The 25,196-nt window shown below is 48.3% G+C and overlaps 10 protein-coding genes across 10 annotated transcripts; 4 read left to right on the top strand and 6 right to left on the bottom strand.

Moving 5' to 3' along the window:
- Positions 1-405: 405 nt before the first annotated feature.
- N7462_008966 (pyrroline-5-carboxylate reductase family protein) lies at positions 406-1,314 on the top strand (the record flags this gene model as incomplete). The annotated part of the gene is made up of 1 exon (XM_057080680.1): positions 406-1,314. The coding sequence occupies one exon, from the start codon at positions 406-408 to the stop codon at positions 1,312-1,314; it is 909 nt and encodes a 302-aa protein (XP_056931008.1).
- Positions 1,315-3,418: 2,104 nt separating this feature from the next.
- On the top strand, positions 3,419-5,775 carry N7462_008965 (F-box protein; the record flags this gene model as incomplete). The annotated part of the gene is made up of 2 exons (XM_057080679.1): positions 3,419-4,663; positions 4,750-5,775. The coding sequence occupies 2 exons, from the start codon at positions 3,419-3,421 to the stop codon at positions 5,773-5,775; spliced, it is 2,271 nt and encodes a 756-aa protein (XP_056931007.1).
- Positions 5,776-6,264: 489 nt separating this feature from the next.
- N7462_008964 (3-deoxy-7-phosphoheptulonate synthase) lies at positions 6,265-7,573 on the bottom strand (the record flags this gene model as incomplete). Its single annotated transcript, XM_057080678.1, has 4 exons — positions 6,265-6,419; positions 6,486-7,391; positions 7,448-7,502; positions 7,568-7,573. 4 exons carry the CDS (start codon positions 7,571-7,573, stop codon positions 6,265-6,267), a joined length of 1,122 nt encoding a protein of 373 aa, XP_056931006.1.
- Positions 7,574-7,876: 303 nt separating this feature from the next.
- N7462_008963 (uncharacterized protein) lies at positions 7,877-9,214 on the bottom strand (the record flags this gene model as incomplete). The annotated part of the gene is made up of 2 exons (XM_057080677.1): positions 7,877-8,104; positions 8,162-9,214. 2 exons carry the CDS (start codon positions 9,212-9,214, stop codon positions 7,877-7,879), a joined length of 1,281 nt encoding a protein of 426 aa, XP_056931005.1.
- Positions 9,215-11,540: 2,326 nt separating this feature from the next.
- Positions 11,541-12,818, top strand: N7462_008962 (uncharacterized protein; the record flags this gene model as incomplete). The annotated part of the gene is made up of 1 exon (XM_057080676.1): positions 11,541-12,818. One exon carries the CDS (start codon positions 11,541-11,543, stop codon positions 12,816-12,818), a length of 1,278 nt encoding a protein of 425 aa, XP_056931004.1.
- Positions 12,819-13,270: 452 nt separating this feature from the next.
- Positions 13,271-14,587, bottom strand: N7462_008961 (ubiquinol--cytochrome-c reductase catalytic subunit CYT1; the record flags this gene model as incomplete). The annotated part of the gene is made up of 5 exons (XM_057080675.1): positions 13,271-13,539; positions 13,602-13,999; positions 14,074-14,136; positions 14,259-14,407; positions 14,519-14,587. The coding sequence occupies 5 exons, from the start codon at positions 14,585-14,587 to the stop codon at positions 13,271-13,273; spliced, it is 948 nt and encodes a 315-aa protein (XP_056931003.1).
- A 695-nt stretch (positions 14,588-15,282) lies between these two features.
- Positions 15,283-16,163, bottom strand: N7462_008960 (uncharacterized protein; the record flags this gene model as incomplete). Its single annotated transcript, XM_057080674.1, has 2 exons — positions 15,283-15,472; positions 15,586-16,163. 2 exons carry the CDS (start codon positions 16,161-16,163, stop codon positions 15,283-15,285), a joined length of 768 nt encoding a protein of 255 aa, XP_056931002.1.
- Positions 16,164-16,170: 7 nt separating this feature from the next.
- Positions 16,171-16,946, bottom strand: N7462_008959 (uncharacterized protein; the record flags this gene model as incomplete). Its single annotated transcript, XM_057080673.1, has 3 exons — positions 16,171-16,518; positions 16,567-16,765; positions 16,861-16,946. 3 exons carry the CDS (start codon positions 16,944-16,946, stop codon positions 16,171-16,173), a joined length of 633 nt encoding a protein of 210 aa, XP_056931001.1.
- A 2,140-nt stretch (positions 16,947-19,086) lies between these two features.
- On the top strand, positions 19,087-19,788 carry N7462_008958 (uncharacterized protein; the record flags this gene model as incomplete). Its single annotated transcript, XM_057080672.1, has 1 exon — positions 19,087-19,788. One exon carries the CDS (start codon positions 19,087-19,089, stop codon positions 19,786-19,788), a length of 702 nt encoding a protein of 233 aa, XP_056931000.1.
- Positions 19,789-23,190: 3,402 nt separating this feature from the next.
- N7462_008957 (uncharacterized protein) lies at positions 23,191-23,521 on the bottom strand (the record flags this gene model as incomplete). The annotated part of the gene is made up of 2 exons (XM_057080671.1): positions 23,191-23,244; positions 23,387-23,521. 2 exons carry the CDS (start codon positions 23,519-23,521, stop codon positions 23,191-23,193), a joined length of 189 nt encoding a protein of 62 aa, XP_056930999.1.
- Between the last annotated feature and the right edge of the window lie 1,675 nt (positions 23,522-25,196).

The following is a 25,196-nucleotide window of genomic DNA, read 5'->3' as shown; positions in this document are numbered from 1 at the left end:
CTTGGAGAAGAATTTATGACCGAAGCATATGAAAGCGTGTTCTTATTGTCTACTTTGTTTGATTCCTTATGAGTCGCATTCCATTGCATGGTACAGTTTTTTGTGAATTCAACGGTATCAGAAGATAGTACATGATCAGAGTTTCAATATAGTTGCATTTTACACATTGTTCCAGGAATCTGTGGGATCTAGACATCTCTCAAGTACTCCATGGAAAAATTTGCCTAGTCGTCAATTCACTCCCACCGTTTTTCACCCCGCAGCTTGAAAGTTGGAGTAAAAAAGAAACCGGAACTCGTAAAATGCTGACTCAACACACGCCTTAATCCCCCCATCATCTTTTAAGCGATGCCATAGATTTCTCCCCTCACTAAGACTCGAGGACAATCTAGCTACCGAACAACAATGTCATTTGCAAAAGTTTTCAACCTAGGGATAATTGGATGTGGGCAGATGGGAACTGCCATCCTGAAAGGAATTCTGGAAGGAGAGACTCAAAGTCGAAAAAATAGCCAACCTGACTGGTCCATCCGCGATATTTCGATATCAGTCTCATCATCTTCATCTGTTACACGGCTGGAAAATGAATTTGCTCCATACGGATCTCGCGTGGCCATTCATCAGTCGGCTAATCTCACCACCGCCCGCAATTCGGATGTGGTCATCCTAGGGTGCAAGCCCGCGGTGATGCACTCCATCCTTGGCGAAGATGGAATGCGGGAAGCGCTGGACGGCAAGATTCTGGTCAGTATTCTGGCTGGGATGGATACTGCGTCTACTCAAGAGGCCATTACCGCCAGTGGCGATCTAGTCAACACAGGCGAGCGTGCCAAGGGCAATGTTCGTGTCGTTCGAACGATGCCCAATATCGCCGCCCGGGAGGGGGCATCCATGACGGTTGTCGCGGCTCCAGCTCAAGAGACCGATCGAGAGGCGGTTCAAATTGCCAGATGGCTTTTTGATCATGTCGGCAAGACCCATGAGATCCCCGAGTCCCAATTCGATCTGATCGGGTCCTTGGTCGGCTGTTCTGGCGCTCTGTTTACGGTGGCGGTGGACGGGCTGTTGGATCAGGCGGTTGCCGGAGGGCTCAAGCGATCAGATGCCTTAGGAATGATTACCCAATCGCTACTGGGACTGGCCAAACTCCTTGAAGCCGGGAACCATCCGTCGGTATTGCGAGAAGAGATCTCATCGCCGGGAGGGGCCACTATTCAAGGGCTAATAGAGCTGGAACGGCAGGGTGTCCGCTCTGCGTTTTCCTCGGCCTTGGGCGTTGCGGGCGAGCGCGCCACAGCATTAGGACGGAAATAGAATCTGCACCTACTCCAGCGACGAGTACATTTCATAGAACAAATTCTGATAGAAGTCTGCCAGGCAACAGCAATGAAGCCCGCATGAAGCACACTATCGTGTGTTGTTGATAATCTATACCCGAGGTCGTTAGCCTCCACGCGTGGCATTCCACGCATCGAATTCTAGACTTTTTTTCTTACACTGCCGGGCCCATGAGAAGATCTCGAAGGCTTTTTGGCCACATTCCGAAGGGTCTCAACTTTCATGGCAAACGTGGCAGTGACAGGAGTCAATTGGTCGCGTGGGCAAAATGTTGAGGCCTCCTCTCTGCTCGTCAATAGAACGACTAGAGACTTCCAATGAGGACTTCAATGTCTGTCCGGGTGAGCACATCAGGCGGGCATGGGAGCATTCTCATTCATGCGGTCATCCATATTGCCTTCCTATGGAGCCGACAGAGACGGGCTGCTCATCCTCGAATGCCGGGCCTAAACCGGGGCCCGCGAGTGCATACATGCTACATCTTTCGGCTATCGTTAATGGCACAGACATTCTGAACACAAGTTATACATCACCTACGGCTCATGGGTCTCGGCTGTTTTGAAGGACCTCTGCTTTTGGAATCCCTAGCCCAAGGCCCACATGGCGTGCAGGAAACCGGGATACAGGGCAGATCTAGTGCGCATTTACCGCATTCCCGGGCCTTGCATAAGGAAACCACAACAATAACAAGATCATTGTTCTGCGGTTTTTCTGGTGAAATCAACGTCTTGCTAAATCGAAATAGAGGAATCCAAACTTCTTTCACGATGAGTATAGATCGATCCGATAATAGATGAGAATTTCTAGAATTTTCCTCAACGATAGGGAGATTCCTCGCTGCATGCGGCGAGTCGCTTCGGGCACATTCTTCACGGTCTCACGATGGCCCCCATCCCCACAGCGTCGGGAATGCGCAATGCACTTGGACCACTTTTGATGGGAGAGTTGCATGATGATTGTCCGCTGGTCGCGAAGCCGACGGGACTGCCGAGTCCCTGAATGGCTGGCCTGGTTGCAATTGACTGTAATGCCTGACAACCAACCAATCCTGGATTAACTTCATACTTCAGAAAGCACGACACAGCTGCCCGTCTCGTTGCCTTCCATTCCAGAGCTTGGCTCCGCTCGCTCTGATCGCGTTTTCTGACTCGTCCATTCGCGACGCCGCCCGAGCCCGGTCCGTGGTTCTGCGCGAGAGTCTATCGCCGCGATGGCTCGGATGGCGGTCCATTCATTTGATTGTCGAAGCTATGCTGACAGGCTCCACCTCCGTTTGTCGGACTCCCGCCTTCAATCTGGTCCATGGTCTGAAGGACTCGCCTGGCGTCTCACAAGGACGTGTCGACGTCAGCGCGGCTGAGCTTGGGTCCCGATGGCAAATTGAAGGTCTCGCCTGGGGTATACGATTGGGTTGTGCCGCTCGGCTCATGCACTTGAAAACCCTTGCCTCGTCCTCATTTCCCTCCATCTCCCCAGGAGGTTCTATGGAGTTTATTTAGTCGAATTGGTCTTCAACCTTGCTGTATCAGATTCCTTATGAACTGGTTTTCCTTCCGACTCCCGCATTCGCTCTCAGCCGTCCCCGTTTCTTCTTTCACACGGGCCAATACAACCTTGCACCCAGTCCACATATTTTTTGCTCTCTGTGGATTTCGGTTGTTCTCAAACTCCATTTCTAACACCTAAAGGCCTTCAGTCAATACTACCATGCCTGCTTTTCCCCGCCGATAAGATCGTGGCTGACAGATCCGATCCGATCGTCTTGGGCGGCGTCGCGAATGGCCTATCGACGCTCTAGTGAATGATCTCCACAAGCTTGTTTCAATTTCTGAGTGGAGTCCGCTCCAATTGCCCCGTCATTCGTTTATACGACTTCTATAGCCGGCCAACCTGTTCTCGTTACGGATTGGGCCTGGTAGACTAGCTTAAACGACCACTTTTTGCTTTTATTTTGCCCGCCATCAATCTCGTTGCCTACATCTTCATTTCTTTCGAATCCCACATAGACCCTTGCGCATGATCACCCCACTCCGCTGTTTGTGATACATGTTGGAGTGAGTGGGTTTCGGCAGTGATGATCATGCCATCCTTAAGGTCTCGCAAAAACAATGTGGCAGATCAGATGCCAGAGACCGATATTTATGGGGCAGGACAAATGCCCAACACCAAACATGACGATGTCGCACAATCAAGCCGACCATCTTCAATCGCCAATCCCGAATTTTCCTGCAATCCCGAAACCCCTTTAGCCGTATTCACGTCCCATGATGGCTCTAAAGCTGCTGGCAGCTCTTCGCCTCCCGCCGCGAATGTGACACCGCCGGAGATTTTGCTCCAAATATACTCGATGTTGACCCCGCGCGACTTTGATAATGCACGAAGAACATGCTCCCAATGGATGCGTGTGAGTTTGAATCGACATTTACTGGAGGGCATGCTGAAACGGGCAGGATGGTGGGATGCATATCTGCAAGATGCTACGAAACAACAGATTAGACGCCGCTCATCCGGCGAGGAAAGCGATGTATGGAAAATGAGTCGCCGGTTCGCGACAGAGTGCCTTCTTTCTGGGCGGAAATCAAATGTTGAGAGACCCGGTTTTATAACCTCGGAAGTCATCGACTTCTCTGGATTATCACAAGGCCTATCCAAGGTAAAAGCCCATGCCGGCCTCTCGCATATTCTGTCCAAGGCAGCGCGAAATGAAGTCCAGCAATCCCCGTCGACTTTCAGCATAAGCAGCTGCGGCAATTATTTGCTTGTAACTGCTGGCTGCATGATCTACGTATTCCAGCTCCTCCAACGGACACCCAAATTCATGTCTTCGGTAGATTCGAACGACACGGACCTAGTGCCGATCACGAGCATATCATGTCCCTACGAGGTCCTATCCGCCACATTAGATACAACTACACCGCGCAGTGTGATCGCAGCATTACTACGGAATCGGATTGGAATGGTGTGCGACGTGGATCTTTCAGAGTCCAGGCCGAGCACCAACACTTCCGTGTCCGCTGGGCTGACAGCGAACACCCCTCAGACACCCCTCAATTCCAATTCCATCAACAATATCTCGCCTCATTACTATTACAATGTCTGCTCTGAGGACCACCCACCGCGAACTATCGCACTCTGTCCTGGCCGTCGATGCGTAGCGTTTGGATGTGCTAGAGGCATCGAAGTCCACTGGGTCGATGAGACCACCGGCCAAGACCAACGCCGAAATTTTCCTATGTCTCAGCCATCAGAAATTCTGCACTTCTTACCCAGCACGCCTGAGAGCCCGATGGAATTGCGTCTTATTTCTTCACTGACTGGACCAGGTGTTCACGAATGCGCATGCCGGCAGTCCCCGTATCCAGACCACCCAAAGAAATGTCAATTCCATCTCGCAGATGTACAATCCTTAAGTCGGCGACGCCCCCAAATACGTCCAATCTCAGTCTCGTCCGAGCAACCCATTGTCACCACTACCGCGCCGTCCCCATCAACGACGGCTTCCACATTATCTTCGTCGAGCCTCGCACCGGACTTCTCTGTATCGGCTCCGACGCCCCCATCGGCGGGCCTACCAGTCTCACTCGCGCATTTGTATGTGTCCCACCCTTTGGTAAAGATGGACGAGAATTCTCGGACAATATCAACAACGCGCGTGTGCCTACCGTGTTCACCGTTGGCTCCGATCTCAGCTGGGGCCTGCGGGTCGTGGCCGCCTACAATGACCGCATCGTGCTGTACTCCGTGCCGCTGGATGTCTTCAACGTCATCCGCAAGGAGCGCGAACGCCAAGGCGACGGCGTCATGGGCGACAGCGACCTGGCGCGCGACTGGTTCGTCGACACCGAGCGCTTCCGCAAGCGCCGCGAGAGCCTGGTCCAGAACCAAAATGGCGACTGGGAGTTCTTGCTGAGTGTCAGCTACCGGCCGACGGCGATGATGTGGCCATTTAAGATCTACGGCAAGGAGATCGGGCGCGTGGACAACCTGGTCGAGCTGGCGTTGCAGTCGTCGAGTGGCGGCGCCAGAATCTGGGCATTTAGTGCGGCGGGGGAAGCGCGCGTTTTCGACGTCGATACGGTCTCATCTGCGGCGCGGACTGCGGCCGATATTCCATGCAAGATTGTGACGGTTGGTCCGGATGGGAGGCCGGCATCATCACGGCTTATTGATCGGTCTGAGCTGGGCTCCCTGTCTCTTCGTGGCTCGCGCAAGCGCAAGGCAGCTGAGCTGCGCGACGCGTTCGCGGGCCGGTATGGTACGAGTCGCTTCGTGCCGAGCATGGCATTAGGTGGTTTTGAGCCATCTGGCCTTGCAGCCACGGCGATGGCCCAGAGTGAGGAACCAACGGTTCGTCGTCCGTCGTTTGCAGCCTGCATTGTGGATTTCAAGATCCCTGAATTAGGGCCGCGGGAGGGTCGATGGAGAGCCGACGGCTGACCATTGGGAGATGAAAGATTACAAATATTTTCGTCTGCATTGTCCTCATTATTTACTTACCTTTCATTCTGCAGCCACGACAGTGTCTATTGTCATATGCGTTACTTTTCGATTATATGGGATGTCTTGCATATAAACCATTACCACAGAATTGGTCTGAATATAAATTCTTTTTTCCTTCTTTCAAAGTACAGGAAGACCGTGTCTCTTGAGAAATAAGGAGCAATTAGTTCATATCTCGAGCGAGCGTTCTTTCATAAAGTGCTACATTAGTCTTCTCACAACATTGCTAGAAGACGGCAGGATCAAGATAGGGCTTCGTTTGAGAAACTAAATCTCTTTGAAGATCATAGAGAAGTAAAATTGAAAGAAACTATAACTTTTTCAGAGTTCTGATAACGCAGTTCGCTCGTAAAAATGCCCCATTATTACATCTGGGTGTTATGAAAATAGGCCGAAAAAGATAAGGAAAATACCAACATAGTTAGCTTAGTTAGCTCCGCTCAGTTTCTCTCTGCGAGCGCGAACGGATTTGGCCAAGACTTCTAATACGGACTCGGTATCTTCCCAGTGGATGCAGGCGTCTGTGATGCTGACACCGTACTTGAGACCAGCCTTGCCCTCGGGCGGGACCTTCTGGTTGCCTGTTATTTCGTTAGCAATCTTGCGCGTAGAGATGAAATTAACTATATTACGCAGTGCAGACTCACCCTCGTTGATGTTGCTCTCGATCATAACACCCATAATGGCGGTCTCACCAGCGGCAATCTGCTCAGCCAGCACGGCGGCAACCTTGGGCTGGTTCTTATGGTTCTTCTCGGAGTTACCGTGGCTGCAGTCCACCATCAGACGGGGTGGCAGGCCCTTAGCCTCCAGCTTGGCCTTGGCGTCCTTGATACTGGCAGCATCGTAGTTGGGGCCCTTCTTGCCTCCGCGCAGAATGACGAAGCAGTCAGGGTTGCCGACAGTGCCGACGATAGACACAACACCGGGCTTGGTAACAGACAGGAAGTGATGAGGGTGCTTCACAGCGCCAATCGCATCGACCGCGACGTCGAGAGAGCCGTCGGTGCCATTCTTGAAACCAACGGGGAAGGACAAACCCGAGGACAGCTCACGGTGGACCTGGGACTCAGTGGTGCGGGCACCGACGGCACCGACGGAAAGACAGTCAGCAAGGAATTGAGGGGAAATGGTATCGAGCATCTCCGAAGCGATGGGCATGCCCTTGTTGGTCAGGTCAACGAAGAGCTGGCGCGAGGTGCGCAGACCCTTGTTGATCTTGAAGCTATTATCGATATCGGGATCGTTGATCAGACCCTTCCACCCGACGGTAGTGCGGGGCTTCTCCAGGTAGGAACGCATGACGATCAGCAGCTCATCGGCGTACTTCTCCTTCATCTTCATTAGGCGATCGCAGTACTCGAGCGCCATGTCGGGGTCGTGAATCGAGCAAGGGCCAATGACGACCATCAGACGCTGCTTCTCGCCATCGGTACCCTTCACAATCGCGACTGCCTCCTCACGTCCCTGCAGTACCGTCTGCCGGGACTTCTCGGTCAATGCGATCTCATGCTGGAGGAGGTTGGGTGGGGTGAGGGGGTTGTAGCCGAGAACTGCGCCAGAGATGAGTTTCAGAGAGTCAATTGGGTCTTGATTATTGCAGACATACTTCGAGAGTCTTCCAGATGGCTCTGGTTGCCCACGTTGGGATTTTCAATGAAGAACTAGTGATTGGTTCTAGGTCAATAGGCGTCCCGGTATCGTAGCTTGCTAAGAGGGGCCGACTCACCGACATGGCGGGGTAAAGTGCTGGGGAAGGACGGAAAAAATCAGGGGAACAGAGGACTTAGAATAGGGGCAGAACCGAGCAATTGACTAGAACTGAGAAGAATACAAAGGTAAATTAGTCGCCCACCGGCATAAACTATTTAAAAATAAGTACACGTTGATCCCTGGCGTCAAAAAAGAATGAGTCAATCGAAAAAACGGACACACGTGATCCTCGGTGAGCGGCGCCAATCTCCGTCCCCACAGCCCAAGTAACAACTACGGTTTTAATTCCATGCGGCTAAGATGGGGCAAGCTTCCGAGGCTGCTCCTACGGTTCCTGCTGCACCCGATGGTCTAGCTCCTGTAGCCCCCGAATCAATTCCTGGCAGATCTGGGAGTGCTGTTCCTTGACAGAGGACATTTGTTGGCGGTACAGCTCCATGCGCACTTGCTGAGCCCTGAACAAGTCGTCGAGAATGTGATTACATCCTTGTCGGAGGATCTGCAATACCTGACGAATTGAATTCTGTTCCGCCGCGAGATCGCTCGATAGATGCTGTCATAACGCTTTAGCATGGCCCCACGCCGAAGCCCTAAAATTGACGCAATATACCTGGTTGGTCTCTAGCAATACACTGTGTGCACTTCTCTCTGCGATCTGCAGAGCAGTGATCCATTCAAGGGGATCAGAGTCACCATGTTCAAGCATTGGACATGATTCGGCGCCGGACGCTTCCATAGGTTTTGGCCTAGAAGGATCTCTGTGGATCTGGCCCACCTTTGCTCGGATTTCATCAATGATGTATTGAGAAGAACTCGTTATCACCGTCGAAGCCTCCTCTGGGTCAACAGCGTGGATTCTCTTTTCTGAAATTAAACTACCATTATCAGAAACCAGTGGCAAATCAGCCTGATCATGGTTCTGGACAGGTAAGTCCTCGGTGTCCTCTTGGGGAGCTATTGTGCCGATCTGACCCACATTGCTGAGATCGACCCTAATACAATCTTTGAACGGATTCTTCAGTTTCTCTCCCGGGGTCAGCTCTTCAGGACTAATTCCATACTGCATGAACATGTCTCGTTTGTATTTCGACCATGTTCGGGGACTGTCATCTAGAGAATCTGAATCAGAGTCTCGGTCATATTCACTGGAGCTAGAACCAGCTATACCGATAGCATGCGGTCGACTCGGCAAGTCAGATGAGCCAATGTCGTTTTCTATCTCTGATTGGATCCGGATGCGGGGGCTTCCATTATAGTCAACAAGGGTATTCTTTGGCATTGTTTTCGGGATGCTGAGTGTCAGTAACGGCCTCTGCGATTCTGGGGTATGCTCGCTTCTATCGGCCTGGGCTGGGACTGTTACGAGGTGGCTCTGGGCTGCTTCCACTGCTAAGCTCTGCAAAGAGGAATCAGCCTCGCTTTGAAGAGGCTGCATGCCTTCTTCGGAATCCTTTTGAAGGGCGTCCGTTGTTCTTGTTTCCTCTGACTTCGGAGCTTCTGGCAATTTTACCAGGAACGATTGGTCAGAGACATTGAGACCATCTGTTTGTGATCGCATTACGATCTTTTGTGTAGAATGGACGATGTTTGAAGCCAATAGAGCCTCATCTTGCTCCAGACCGCCATGATTTGCAAGCAGGTCGTCCATCTGGCTTCTTCCCATTTCGAAATCTGGAGGAAATGAACAAGTCGGAAGCACAGGAAGAAGTCCCTGGGTTGGGCTATCGGATGTCTCATGCTTCGGTTCAATCAAAGGGATTCGGGCGGGAGAGAGCCGATGTTCGACCCTAGGAGATAATCCGATATGTAATCCAGCTTCTCGGAGTGCTTCAGTCAGCATTTTTCCAACCTTTTCCCCTCTTCCGTATCTTTCTCCTTCTGGCTTCTCTTGGCCTTCGCTTCGATCGGTCCCATCTAATCTGGGTGACTTGATATTGAGGGTTGAACAGCCCGGTTTTTCAGGGATCCCGGGTAACATGGCTATCTCTTCCATTCGATCCAGCTCTTGTAAACCCTTCTGATCTCCAACAGAAATGCCAGCTTCGCTGGATAAGTTGATTTTTTCCATTGTCTGTGTTCTGTCAAACTGACCAATCAAAGACTGTGAACCGCAAACTCCAGTAGCTTCGAGCGATTTTGGCATCCACATGCGACTATTTTCGGTCGCTAAAGGAAGCTCAAGGTTATGAGGATCGTTTTTTCTGACTTTGGTTTTGGACTTGTGGCGTTTTCCTTGTCCCAACTTCGTTTTGGGCGCTTTCCTTTTTTGTTGGCCAGATTTGCCCAGCATAGCAGTCGATTCCGGATATGGAGATGATACAGCCGTTCCCTCATAATCGCTCACAGGTTTGAGTAGTTCATCATCATTTATCGGGCGTAAGGCCTCGTTCAAATCAACCTCAGTCCGTGTGTAGACGTTCATAGTATATCTGCAACGGGTGGAGCGGCGTGGGCCATGATGCTCCACAGGACCTTTGATGCTTGACGTGGTAGTCTTCGGTCGCCGCCGATCGATTTTTGGATTAGATAAACCAATGTTTGTCTCGTCTAGTTTATTGCCATGGACATCCTGATGGCCAGAGTTTCCATCGGATATAGATGCAACCGAGGTTTCGCCTTCAAAGCCCGTGAATCCATGACGTCCCACCTCCTGGGCTGAAAATGAATCCTCTGCATATTCTTCAATAGGCAGGGATGTTGAGAAGTTGCTGTTTAGAGAAGAGGCGCCGGCCCTCTGCCATTGAGGCCTCTCCTCAGACGATGCAACATGCTCAATGGTCGCCTCGTGGGCTGCAGTGGAACTAGCCTGGCTTGTCTTTTGCGCAAGATGGGCCAAGTGTGACGAATCCCCCACTTCTGGCCGAGTGTGATAACCTGAATTTGAACCACCACCCTTTGTTTTCTCTGGAGTTTCCCTTCCCTGACTTCTCGCTAGAATGTCTTCTTTAGCTGCCGACTTTGTCTTATCAGGCACTATAGGGAAGAATACCCTTTCTTGTTCCAGACGACACCCGCCGTGCCTTCCGATCCATGTCCCGAATCACACCTGCTGAGTCTAACTCGAGGAATGCCGCAGATACTTTCCGAGGTTGTATTAATAACATCGGGTGTGATGCATGGCTATACAGAGCAAGTGTAGGCTCAACCTCCGTTTGTCAAGTGTCAGTCCGTAGTCAGCTGGAGATACCCGTCGGAGCTCAATCGAATCTCTGAAGCTGTATCGAGATCTCATCAGCCGCAGAAAATCACCAGTTGCCCTGACAATTTTATCGACAAATCGACCCCTACTTGGCTGCTTGCAACATCCACTCACACTTCACTTCACTTGACGCTCGAGAGTTGCTATGAAATTCAACAGCGAAGACGGGTCCACGAAAATGTTGAAGTTGGGTTTCTTCGACGATGAGATGATGCATTGAGGTTGAGTGATTTCAAGGGCAACTACGAGCGTCACATGATGTCTCTACATCAACCTCCAGTCCAGCATGATTCAATCGTAAGTGAAGCTACTTGTCTCTATGCTGTCCCCAAGGTAAATCTGACAAATGAATGGCAGCACAGGAGCACGAAATACCTCTTCATATTCTGCCTGCGATGCTGCAAAGCTCTGCGGCTTTGACCGAAAGATTCAAACAGCTCCTCAAAATGATCATGCCGGCCTGCAAAAACCAACCCCGAACCCGTGCTTTCTCGCACTCAAAAACATGAAGCGCTGGGAATTCCTTGGTATCCCCACGGGTTTCGGCTCATTACAACTCCGTTCTACCCGGCGCCGAGTCAATTGCTCCGTCACCGCGATTATTAATCGCGGACGATCCATCTGAGCAATGGCTCTGGTTCGCTGCCGCCAATATGCGACGCACCAGTTCGTCCGATGGGCGCCTGAGCTATTATTGTCATATAAATACGCTGATTAGTGGCTAACCTCCGTAACTGACCTTTACAGTTCAGCAAGCGCCGCCATTCTGTCGTGCTTTGAGATATCAACAATGGCTTCCAATCAGAACCCCAATCACACCCCCAAAAGAGATGCCGACGGAGCAGAACCAGCCACCCAATGTCACTTCAGTGGGATGGAGTCTGTAAACCGACTACAAGGTCTTTTACCTGGTTTGACTCGAACCGCCAGTCCCGGTCCTTTTACCCTTCCTACCACAACTTCGGATCGTCGTCGAGCGTCTATCATTGCTTCGTCCCTTGATCAGGATGCACATCTCTCCGAAAAGGTCGCGGAACAACAGGAGAGCGGAGCAGATCTCACTGGGACGGCTGCAGAAGAGGAAACGGTGCTTTATCTCGCATACGGGTCCAACTTGGCTTCCAAAACTTTCTGTGGCATGCGTGGAATCAAACCCCTCTCTCAGATTCCCGTACTTGTCCCAGAGCTTCGATTAACGTTCGATCTCCCCGGAATCCCATATGCGGAGCCCTGTTTCGCAGGAACACAATTTCGAGACCCCAGTAGTGCGGATACGGAGGATACCGAGTCGGAAGATGACTTTTCGGTGGTGACAGACCGAGATTTCATGTCAGAAAAGGTGCCCCTGATGACCGAGACGCGGGAGCTACGAGGGTTCGAGGACAATCGGAACAGTTGGCACAAACCTCTTGTGGGAGTCGTTTATGAAGTGACTCTGGCCGACTACGCGAAGATCATTGCTACGGAAGGGGGTGGCGGGGGTTATCGAGATATTGTCATCGACTGCTATGCTTTCGCAAATGGCTACAAGTCCACCGATCCGGTACCGAATCACCCTACCACTGCAGCTTTCAAAGCACACACTTTGCTTTCTCCAGCGGCGGATGACGCTCGTAAAAAGAGTGAAACTCCACAGAGAAACGACACGTCTGTGGCACATACGTCATGTCACAATTCCTCATTATTTGGTGATATCAGCCCGCATACGCGTCCTGATCCCAACTATGCCCAACCCTCCGCCCGATACTTGAATCTTCTCGTCACCGGTGCCTCGGAACATGACCTGCCCGTGTCCTACCAGACCTATCTCTCAAACATTCACTCGTATCAAATTACCACATTCCGTCAGAAAATTGGCAAGTTTACTTTCCTTGTGATGTGGGGCCCTTTAATGCTCTCTCTGCTCGGTCTGTCGAGAAAGTGTGCAGGGCCCGATGGCCGTAGTCCACCGTGGCTGATCACCTACTCGAATATGATTATGGTAGCAGTGTGGGCCAGCTATGATTATTTCTTCAAGCCGGTATTCGGTGACGGTGAGCGAACTTTGGAAGATACCCCTTCTGCTTAAACGTGCCTGTGCTATTTCTACACCCATTTATGCACGACTATTCCATGTACATAGAATCAATATAAAGCATACTGTTTTTGGCGTTTCACCTTGACCCCATCTATACCCCATCTATCCCAATTTTACATGTATAATGGAACTCATACGATAATCTCGAAGCCACGCAGAAAAATCATTCACAAAGGAAATTAAATTCAGTTGACTCCTCGAGCACACGGTTTTCGGAAGGGTAAAAAAAGGAATATATCTAGGATACAGATACAAGTGTGCCGGGGAGCGTTCTAACAAAACAAAAAGGGCAGCAACCCTAGACACAAAAACAAGATGACGAAAGAGATCTCTCCAGGCGATAACACCGACGGGGCAATAATACATGGAATACCCAATGGGTCACATAGCCTCGTCAGTCTCTCCCCGTTTTCCAACTCATACAGGCCTCGCAATCATCACATTTAGCGGCGGGGGCCGATCGGGGGGCTGTACACGACCTTTCTGGCCTTGATCGGGGCCCACTTGTAGCGCTTGACCCAAACGCTGATGGCAAACAGACCAGACAGGAGGGCAATGGCCTTGACACCCATCTTCTTGCGGTCATCCATCTCAGGCTCAGCAGCCCAGTTCAGGAACTCAACAACATCCTTGGCCATCTGAGAGGTGGTAGCGGGGGTGCCGTCCTCGTACTCAACAACGCCGTCAAACAGAACACGACCCATGGCAATACCTAGATCATCCGCATTAGAACTGCAATTTTTGCGAATTTTGACTCAATAATCTTTCACATACCGGTACCCGGGAAGTAAGGGTTGAAGTTCATGCCCTCAGCAACGCTGGCGCCAGCTGGGGGCTCATCGGGGTAACCGGTCAGCAGGTTGAAAACGTAGTTGCAACCACCGTGACGGCCCTTGATGATCAAGCTGAGATCTGGGGGAAGAGCACCACCGTTGGCGGCACGGGCAGCCTCATCGTTCTTGTAGGGGGCGGGGATGTAGTCCGACAGCTTTCCGGGGCGCTTCTCGATCTCGCCCTGGTCGTTGGGCTCGGTGTCGTACTCGTTCTCCTCGGCGAAGGCCTTCATCTCATCGACGGTGTGCATCACACCAACGAACGAACGCCAGGGCACACGGGTGAGGGAGTGGCAGCTGGCGCAGACTTCACGGTAGACCTGGAAACCACGGCGGAGGCTGAACAACGGAGAAAAAATTCCAAGTTAGTAACGAACATCGGTGGTATGGTCGATCAGGGACTGATCACTCACGCAGCGTGGTCGAAGGTCTTGTTGAAGCGCTGGTGCACCCATGGGTACTGAGTAGGGTGCAGACTAGATGGAAAAGCATGCATTAGTCCGATTGTCATTCGCAACCCGGATCGCACAATCCTCGGCTCTCGGGCTAGCGGACGACCGGGGTGGTCGCCCGCGAGTTGGGGGGAAACAAAACTCACCCCTCCTCAGCAGGGGTCATGGCAAAAGCCTCCTGGCCATAGAGGTAAGTGGCAGAACCGGCAGCCACGGCGGTAGCGAGCGAGGCAGTGAGGGTGAGGTAGAAGGGGGAGCTGGCGGATTCGGCACCGGCGGCGGTGGAAGAGGCACGCTGTCAAATTTCATTAGTAAAACTCTCTTAGTCGGCACAAGCAAGCTATAGCGAAGCCATTGCCCTTTTCGGCAGGACTCAATGGGTTGGTCGGGGGTGGTAAGAGCGCACCGTGGACTTGCCGACAGGCTGGCGTGCGAAGGCCCGGGTGGCCACGCGCGGAAGGGAACGGCCCAGCATGACGAATTCAAACCCTCCAATCGATGGGCGATGGATGGGAAGGGGCGGGATTCGCAGGTGCGAGAAGAGGGGGAGGGGGGAGGGGTGGTGGTGCACAGGAGAAGTGCTTGTCGAGAGGTGTGAGTTGAGGTTCGAAGGTCAAGTTTCTCGCTGGGGGGAGGATTGGGTAAAACCCTTGCGCTGATTGGCTGCGGCGGGCGGGCAAGCTGACTTCGGTGAAAACCGGCTGGTTTAGCGGCCTAGTTTCACAGGCAAGCAATCATTCAGGAGCTGTACAGAGCTAAGTGGATGGTTCTGCGCCAAATTAATTTGGCTTCAGACTTAAAATGTCCTTCTCCAGGATCAGAAAATATGCAACAATTCTTGCATGGAGTCCAACATCTCCAATTTCCGATCTTTCTGCATAATATCACGTGTTAATACTGGCCCACAATTTAGTCACCTGACCTTCTCTCCCGATGTTTCCAGTCACGTGTACAGGCCTTCCTGTTTGGGTCAATTCGGCTGTTTACTTTCTATCTTTACCCAGTACGTTCAAGTTCCTCGCGGAATAGATCAAATGAAGTACACTAGGTAATAGTTACATATTCTGATACCACCAAGACCCGCTTTGGGTATAATATTCGTTCCGTACTGAATTCAACTATTGTGATACCTAAACTCTCTTTTAGTTTACTCAAAGCATGTAGGGCTCCTCAGAGCCAGACCTCTTCCTGACGGTGCGATTCTGGAGAAAGTAGATAAGCTCCTGCAATGAAGTCAGAGTCAGCCCGGCTAGCGTCAGACAGATCATTATCAGAATGCCTCTGGGATACAATTCCGATGACTCGTCCTGACGAAATATTTGAGCTCCTCCCATCAAGCCACTGGTAGCAGTCATAACAACTTGACAAGAATTAGTAAGAAATCATTCATTTTCAAACATAGATATTTTCTCACACATTCTATAAGATTGGCCTGTTAGATATGAACAAGTTTTTCTCTTAGGATCAACTTACGCTAAATTGATACTTCGCTCCTCCGAGCTTCGGCTATTCATCTGTATCCATGCATTATGTATAGGATGGTAGCCAACAGCAAGTCCATTGACAGTCGTCCAAAGTCCAAATTTACTCCATCTACCGACATGTGGCTGCATGGTTCTCAGAACCACGAGTGAAATCACATAGACAACGATGGCTATCATCACTGTAAGACCTCGCGTCTTTGTTTTGTCACCCAACCAGGCAAAGAAAAACACAACAGGTAGTGTAAGGAATCCTCCAGCAGCAGTCAGTGCGTTAGCATGGATTCTTGAGAATCCTAGGGACATCATAATACTTGGCGTATAGGTTGTTAATGGAGACCATGTTGAGAAAACACAGGCAGTTGCAAGAAAATGTGGCCATTTATAGATGTTTGTGAGTGTGTTCCACACCATCTTTAGAGGTATTGTTTGGTGGCCCTTTGCTTCACTTCTGGAATTTGTTCTTCCTAGCTTGCCATCTACTCTTGTTCCGTAACCCGACCGCTCAGGAAGGAAGAAGAGTAGCATCAGAGAGACAAACACAGACCAAATTCCTTCGACTATTTCCATCTTTTAGTCACTGAATACTTATCAATATGTTTACTGGGAAGTTACCGAGAAAAATCCATTGCCACCCGGATAGACCTCCCTTTCCATCCAGCTTTAAGAGCCCTGCTCCCAGCAAGGGCGAAACTGCTGTACCCCCAAACATCCCGAAGAAAAATACGGCAATGCGCTTAGTGATCTCTTGTTTCGTGTACCATGTTGACAAGGTGAACAGGGCTCCTGGGATGTATCCAGCTTCCGTTAGACCAAGGATCATCCTCATTAAGAGAAATCCAGTTCTATTCTGAACGAAGATTTGAAGAGCTGCAACGACACCGAATATGAACACTTGTCCTCCAATCCACCAGCGAGGGCCGATCTGCGATGGTCAACGCATTTGACATAAGCATAGATTAGGGGGACCTACCTTGTGCAGGACAACATTAGATGGAATTTCTAGAGCAATAACACCTAGAAACATCAATTGATTTCCCAGGTTGATTGTGTTCTGATCGACCCTGATATCTTTGGCCAGTCCGCCAGTCAATGCGCTAGATATATTAGTTCGATCAAGTTGGTAGCTGGCGAAGCCGATAAGTAGTAGAGGTAGAACTTGAAGATCCGCACTAATATTTGAATATTAGTGCTCTAGATACCTCCGATCGCAAATATTATCTAACGTGAGTAAGGAAATAACAACGATCACCAATGCTGTTCTTACATTTTGCGCAATTGAGCGGCACTATGTAGCGTGGGCTGATCTAAAGGACCAATGAAATGGATCTTGCGAGGAAGAAATCTCAACATGTTAAAGAATAATAGGTAAGAAGACGAAAAATATTTGGTTTCAGAGGACTTTTCGTGGGGCTAGCTTCATGAATATACGTAGCTTGAATAGGGACCTTGGTGGTCGCACACCTCGAGGAAAACGCAATCAGAAACTGCTTAAAAAGGTCCACATGGAAGTCAAGTGTATGTTATGAGTCATTAATTTTCGCGATTCTGTGTTAAGATATAAATTTTCATTTTCCGGAGACGATACATCAAGAAACGAAAGGCTATGTACGCATGTCACCATCACTAGAGGATATTCTATCTTCATCAAAGATGCAAGACTCTTCATTACTCCAAAATCCGTTCCAAAGTACATCAAGCAGTTAGCGTGACCGAGTGGTTAAGGTGGCAGCCTAGAAAGCTGTTGGGTTCGCCCGCACAGGTTCGAATCCTGTCGCTAACGGATTCTTTTTTGTCTTATTTTTGTCCTTTCCCATCTCAATTTCGTGAAACCTAGATGTTTGCTTTTCCCCTTTCTCCCTTTCATTTTCCCTTCTATTTTCTACAACTGTTTATCTCTTGTGAGTAATTTTCTATTAGTCGTTCACAATCGACTTCGATTTTGCATTACTACATTTCTGGTAGATCCCGTCTTACCCGCCACTGGCCAGAATTTTAGGGATCGGATTGCAGGATTTCCAATTTTTTATGATAATTTCTTCTCTTTTCTCTCGGAAAGTTTTACGTGCTTTGTGTGGAAAGAGAGTGCTTTGTTTCAACCTTATCCTGTCTTGCTGCATGGAATTGAGAGATAAACCTTTCTTGCATAGTTGACTAGGAGATTCCACGCCAGATATATATATATTCCTGAATGGATACCTGAGGACCTAGTTGACAAAACATATCATGGAACCCCACCCAAGGCATTTTTTTATCATCCGTGAAAACCAAAGAAATAAATACAGCCAGTTATGTATACTATATCAAGTCGCTTTTAGGAACCGCGAGCTTGACCAAGTAGTCGCCTGTGGGGAAAAGCATCCGGCAAAAGACCGAGAAGAGGAGGCGGGGCTGTGAACAAATCAGAGCGAACACCTTATGCCCCGCAATGGGAAAACAAAGACAAAAGCAGACTTTCACGACACACAGACAGTCCTACATTCGCTGCTGATTACCTGGGAGATTCTGCATTGGCATAGACTTCATTCCGCACTACTTGTGCCCGTACGTCAGTAGTTAGCACCTACGCAGTATTCACCTTCCTTGCCGATCATGGGATCTTACCTCGATAGTGCGAGAAAGCTGAGCTCAAGATTCCCGTGCTTGACTCAGTTTTTCTCAGATTATGAGCGGTTTGCTCCACACAGGCTTCCTCAGCCATTGTCATCAAGGCAGTCCACTTCTCGATGTGGTGTTATTGAATTTGTGCGAAACGAACGGCCGGAATTTGTGGACCTGAGTGATCCTACGAATCTCCGAGACTACCTTGACTGTTTAAATGCAGACATACCATGCCAGAACAGACTTTTTCTGCTCGAGGACTTGAATGAAGAGAGTCTTGAAATGCTTGGCTCTGTGTTTCAGATAGATCCTATCGTCATGGCAGATTATCTATTCGCATATCATTATTCAGGGAGCCACACCATACCCCATCGTACCTTACCATCCTTGACAGATGCAAACAAGTCTTTTACTCTGCGGTACTATGAGCTTCGAGAAACCGATGGCCGCGCTACTGAAAAGCAGACACACCGTCGCCGCACATTTGCACTTGCTTCTCGTCAGATAGAGCAATGGCAAGATTTGGCGACGGTACGAGGGGTGCGACAAACCCAGGTAGATGTAGTACGACACAATGTATCTTTCTGGTGTGATGAAAAACCATCGATGACAGGTCAATCTTCATCAGGTGCATGGAATGGTATGCCCATATAACGCTTCGATTCTGATATCTTGATTTTTTTCCTGACAAACATTAGCAATCCTCCTTGTTGACCCCCCAATCACTTCTCAAGTAGGACCAAGGAAAGGGTATTACTATGTTATTGACAAAGAAACCGACCGTGATCCTTGGAGGACACAAATCCAGTGGAGTAAACCCTATCATTCAGGATATAATGACCTTCGCCCCTGGCAGCCAAACCAGTACTTGTCGGCACCAAGTCGGCGATCGATGTTTGACGATGTCATTTTCTACTGGTTACAAGCCGAAGAACGACAAGTAAATGCTGCGCTTGACAAGTGTGTCAATACAACATTGTTCGTACAGCAGATAGTCGCAACTCACTGGTATGAATTTCTTGATTTGCAATTCAAAACCCTTTCAACTCTGGACTTGACTTCGAAAGAGAAGCGCGCTACCCCACCTGGAAAAGCCATTAGCAAGGCAGACTGGCGAGAAGAGCTGAGCTATTATAATGAAAAATTATCCATTCTAGGTCTTCTTCAAAGACGTCTGATGTGGTATAAGCAAGAAATGAGCCTGAATCTGGAGCGCTTGGGATTTCCGGGCGGTACAATCAATGATACAAGTTTTGAGATACCATCGAGCCTTCGAATTGCTGCGAGAGACTTCCAGGCTATTTTATACGAACTAGATCGGCGCGAAACGAGGGTCGACAATCTTGTCGGCATTGTGACTGATTCAATTAACCTCAGTAGTGCCTTGCGCAGTTTGCACGACGCGCGTTTTGGGCTACAGCTTTCTATTGCAGCTGCGGTTTTTTTCCCTGTCACACTTGTCGCCGCCATTTTCTCAATGGGCGATGAATACTCGCCTGGTGCAAAGAAATTCTGGATGCCATGGGCAGTTGCGGTTCCTCTAGTGGCAATATTGGTTCTCATGATCTGGCACGCCAACCATTTGCGCATGTAATAGACCAAGGCATAGTCAAAACAGGATATTTCGACGTCCTTGAACACTGAATAGTCTCAGACTTTAAGCTATTAAACTTACTATATGAAAATCACCCTATAATTTAGTATAAATTGAAGTTGTCAACCGTACTTTGGTTATCTCAGCTTTGTCTCGGATCCATATGAGGCAGGATTTGAGGGCCAAAGATCAGTTTCGCAGATCCCACTATCGAATCATCAAAGGACTGAATTCTACCCAGATATGGCCTGCTTTCTAAGAAATTCAATACGATCAGATATTTTGGTGATTCAGGGAAAGTATAATCTGACCTCTCCCCTATTGCCACGGATAATTTGAGGGAGCCGACTGGTACTCTCCTTCTCCCAGAGTTGGACGGCCTTGTTTATGTTGATCTCAGGTCGAATTGACGCAAAGAAATAGCTTCCATTATAAAACTGCATAGATAGTAAATTTGATTTGCAGCACTCTAAAACTTTTGACAAACTCGGAAGTAGTTTTATTGTTGCCGCCTGGATCGACTCTGCCGGGGATTGAAGTAAGTAGTCGGCGACTGGTGTTCTTGTCGGCGATCCACTTTCGACCCATATACCGGCGACTTTTTATGTGAACGAACAAAAGAATGTACCCATTTGGTTGAAGAGAACTTTTTCATTTCGGCCGACATCGTGAGTCGCTGGAGGTTTAAAATGATGATGAATTCAATAATTTGCATCCATATGGCAAAATCCCCTTCAGTATCTTTCTCTTTCTCCTCTGCCCTTGCTTCTTCTGCTCTCGCTTCTTCCGAGAGTTTAAAATATATGCTTCAATATGTTTCTTAATTCTAGTCCGCATGGACTCGATAATGTCCCTTCAAGCCAGAGATGTCATCATGATGAAGAAAAGACATTCCACTGCCAGAAGCCTCTGAACCTCCTGTGCGATCTAAACATGATGTCGGCTGGCAAAGAATCATAAGAAACTTCACTCCGGCGTAAGTTAAAATGTTAAATTGTTTTTGGATTTGAATGCTAAAACTTCTGGAAGTTGGTTCTCCGTGAATATGGGAACAGGAATTGTTTCCATCCTCCTAAACATACTCCCTTATAATGGGCGATGGCTATACTACATTTCCATTATTTTTTTTGTACTGAATGTAGGATGTTTCGCTATCTTTCTCATGATGACCGTGATTCGTTATGTTCTGTACCCAACTATCTTTAGGGTTATGGTAACCCACCCGGTACAATCCTTGTTCCTCGGAACGTTCCCTATGGGTCTTGCAACAATTATCAACATGTTCTGCTTTGTCTGTGTTCCAACTTGGGGTGACGGTGCTGCTTATTTTGTGTGGGCACTCTGGATCTTCGATTCTGTGGTATCAGTTTTGGTGGCAATAGGAATACCCTTTATATTGTGCGTGACAGCCAATTCTATGAGCTTCTGATTATATTGACTTGGTGACCTAGAATGACAAAAAATAACGGACTCGATTTGCCCTCAATGACCGCTTCTTGGCTTTTACCAGTTGTGTCTTGTGTTGTTGCTGCTGCCTCGGGCGCACTTGTCGCTGATGTTCTGCCGAATCCACAAATTGCCCTTGCGACAATAATTGTGAGCTATATCCTCTGGGGCATTGGTGTTCCACTCGCCATGATGATAATTTGCATATATTTGCAACGTTTGATGCTTTACAAGTTACCTCCCAAAGCCATGCTTGTTAGTGTATTTCTTCCACTGGGTCCTCTTGGCCAGGGTGGTTTTGGGTCTGTCTGTTCATCTCCTATAACACCGTGACCAGAAGGAATCCTAACTTGCCCCCCCAAACCAATAGCATTCAGAAACTTGGCAAAATTGCACAAAAGATTTTCCCTCTGACAAACGTACTTAGTCCTTACACAGGGGAAGTATTCTATAGCCTCGGTTTTTTGGCTGGAATTCTCTTGTGGGCTTTCAGTTTGGTGTGGTTATCATTTGCCATTGCAACTTTGATAAGAACGAGGAATTTTTTTTTAATGTGGGATGGTGGGCTTTGACCTTTCCACTTGGTGTCTTTACCACCTGTACCTGCACCATGGGCCAGGATATGCCATCTCGATTTTTCAAAGTACTTGGAACGGTATCGTAGTCTTCCCTATCTAAATTTAAGCCTCAAGGATTTTCTAACATATCGCAGATACTTTCTGTCATAGTTGTGATACTTTGGCTTGTAGTTTCCTATCATACTTCGCGTGGTGTCTTACGTGGCGATATATTTGTTGCGCCTTGTCTCAAAGACCCGGGGAAGGCAAAGAAGCGCCCAGAAGGAACTTTTTGAGAGCAGGTTCATAATTTCTCATCGATATGTACATTTGTCTATTTCAAGATGAATGAAGCTATCACTGGCTACAGTTCATAAACCTAAACCTAAAACCTTTATTGAGAAATTGAGGATTGGTCAACGAGAAAAATGAATTCAGGCACCCAATGTTACTGCTGCATCATATGATGGCAGATGCGATGGATCTTGTCGTGCAAAAATGTGAATCGGAACTTCAAAGCGCAATGAAGATCCACTTTGGAGTTTGACTTTCAGTTGCAGAGTGTATTCCCGAGAGATGAAACATGAATAAAATGTCGTGATGAAATTCTGGCGCGGAAGCGTAACAGGAACCAAGAGGACCGCAGCATAACAATCATCTTCAACTTTAGTCCAGTCTAGTGACGAAAAAGAATGAGAAAATGCAGGAAATTTTGTTTCCTGAAAATTCAATGCCCTGCCAAACGAGGTTGTTTTCTTTCTTGGAAATTCACCGTGACCACAAGCTTCAATGAAGGTTGTGGACACAATATAGCCTCCAACAGACTCAAAATCAGGTAGAGCTTGGCTTGCTTCTGATATTCGAAATAGAGCCCGTATACGGATAGCGCCGTTGACAAAACTACCAGCATCTCTCAAAGGAAGCCAAAAGGTGAGAGAATCATCTATAAACATTGATAAACCACCAATAACTGTCTTGGAGCGACTCGTTCGAACCGCAATATCTTCACGTAATGGAAAATATCCGGAGTCAAAGGAGCGTTGCCCTGTTAGATGCGTTTGATTTAATGTTGCGGGTTTAATACGAATCCTTAATTTCTTCGTAAAAATTGGGTCCATCTTTCCAGACACCGGGTGATGGCGACGAATAATAATCATTAAAGCGTATGAAATTCGGCATGTAGCGGGCGCATAGTCATCTCGGAGTTTACCACCATATCCAGCAACCATAGGGTCTCCAAAGCTTGGGGGGAGGTGAAGATGAGTATTCCTTACAACTTGACTGGCCGTGTTATGGTTGCATGCGTGCGAAGGTAGCTTATCGGGGACAGAGAACGCGAATTTTAGTTGATATTTCCGACCTTCTATAAAAACTTTGGGAGTGGGAAGCAAGTCACCCTTCACTGAGTGACATATGTTGAGGAGTTGGCGATACGCATCGTCATGCCGTGCTCCTACACGTTCGTCCCCTAAAGTCTTGAATTAGCTGACCGTGAAGCTGAATGGTAACGTCGAGGCTTATCAAGAATAGAGAATGAGATTTCTTGATCCTGGAGACGTACCTAGAAAAAATAGGTCAACTTCGTCAAAACGTACGTTCGCACGCGAGCGAATAATAGCCGTGCCCTCAATGTTGTCACCGGTAGTAAAAGAGGCGACATATGATGAAGAAGTTGCAATAGTGGAGTTCTCAAGACTTAGGTCAACGGATATTGGATCCTCAATCTCCATTTATGGTGGATTTGGAGAGGTTGAGACCGTGTAGACTTGCATGGGTCATTTTGTATGGAGCCGTTGAGTCAGACATGTGAGAAGCCACGGAGCGGATTTTCAATCTTCCTGGCCAATCGAAAAACCGCGAAGAGTAACTATACTTGTCGGAGTTCCAAAGCCTCCGACTCGCTTGGCGTTTGGCTCCGACTGGGCATGGTGCTCCTACTGCGATCATCAAATTGTTACTTGAGAAACGCGAGAAATTTGAGTCTCAAAATGAATTAAACTAATTTATACTGTCATTTAGAGCCTTTTCTCCAGAGGAATATGCCGCCGAGCCAAAACACGATGATGGTTGTCCACAGCTCCTGTGAAACGTGTTTGTCTTATCATTCCTTCCAACACCACTCCCTGCTCTTCTCTGACTATCGCTGGCTATCGCCACAGTATATCGTGCCTCGAAATATATCTTGGAAGTAACATGAAGCTCTAATGATGATGTTGTCAGCTTCGGCTGATGATATTCGTTGCCGACTCTGAACCAATGAAGAGCGTGCTGGAACATTGTGGCCATGATTCGTATAAGCCAGTGATTGCTCAATTTTTGGATAAATGAGGCGAAAAATTTAGCACTGAATTTCTTTACGGTGATCGCAATATCTCACAGCGGCTGTATTGAAACTCCGGATCAATCTGAACTGAAAGCCGCCAAGCGACCGGGTCAGGTCGTGTGCAAACAACAATCTACGCCGCTGAAACTGCGCCGACTATGCACTGTACCTTTAGCAGCCACCCATAATTTCAGCACCCACGCGGCCTCACCTCCTGTTACTAAGTGTGTCTTGTCATTGCAAGTCTAAGTGACTTCATGATCGATTAGCATACAGGATAAGTTGAGACAGTGAGCTCCATGCCCTGCTGCAGAAATGGCGCCCTGCAATTTGGAGTCGAGAAGGGGCATTTTTGCTTGCTATCTTGAATGATAGAACGACTGGCAGGCAGAGATCAATGGCTGGGTGGTAATCGCGTTAGGCGCAGACGCTGTGCAGATCCATAGTCTTTCAGGAATAGCAACAACGCCTTGAAGGAACAACGGAGCGGACGTAGAGTACTTGACACACCATGAAAAAGAGCGAATACAAGCTTTCTCAAGATCCTGTCAAGGAGAAATTTCCTAACAAATATTTGTCACACCTTCACTCTCGTACCACATCATCTTCAAAAGCAAAAGGTTACATGATCTGGAAGAGAGAAGTTATTTCATACATGTCCTTCGTAGGCTTATTCCCATTGAGTAAATCTGAAGTAGCATATTATGAATTTAAGGTGTAATGGATTTATTTTGGGCTGCAATGTTCTGCTATTCTATTGATTTACTCATATTTTGCTTTTAAATGTAAGATTTCAGCTATGGAGGTCTGGACTCCAGGCTATTGTTCCATTGGTGAATGGCCCATCATGTGCCACATCAAAACCTGGATCATTTGAATTGTTCACCAATACATGACTTTGCTCTTTCCAATCTATTCAAACCAGCGTCACTAGCTCAATATATCGATGAATCTGCGAAAGGGAAATTGTTGCATTGAGAAAGGACCTCATTTTAACTCAAGACAATCTGAGCTATTGACACAAAGAAAGAGGGCTACGACGAGGTTTCCTCTCTTCGTGTATTTATTGATTGCTATCTATT

This window comes from Penicillium macrosclerotiorum (genome assembly GCF_028827735.1).
Source record: "Penicillium macrosclerotiorum strain IBT 26536 chromosome Unknown utg000008l_segment0_segment0, whole genome shotgun sequence".
Lineage (NCBI taxonomy): Eukaryota > Fungi > Ascomycota > Eurotiomycetes > Eurotiales > Aspergillaceae > Penicillium > Penicillium macrosclerotiorum.
Note: the sequence above shows the minus strand (reverse complement) of the source record. Positions and strands in the feature narration are given on the sequence as shown.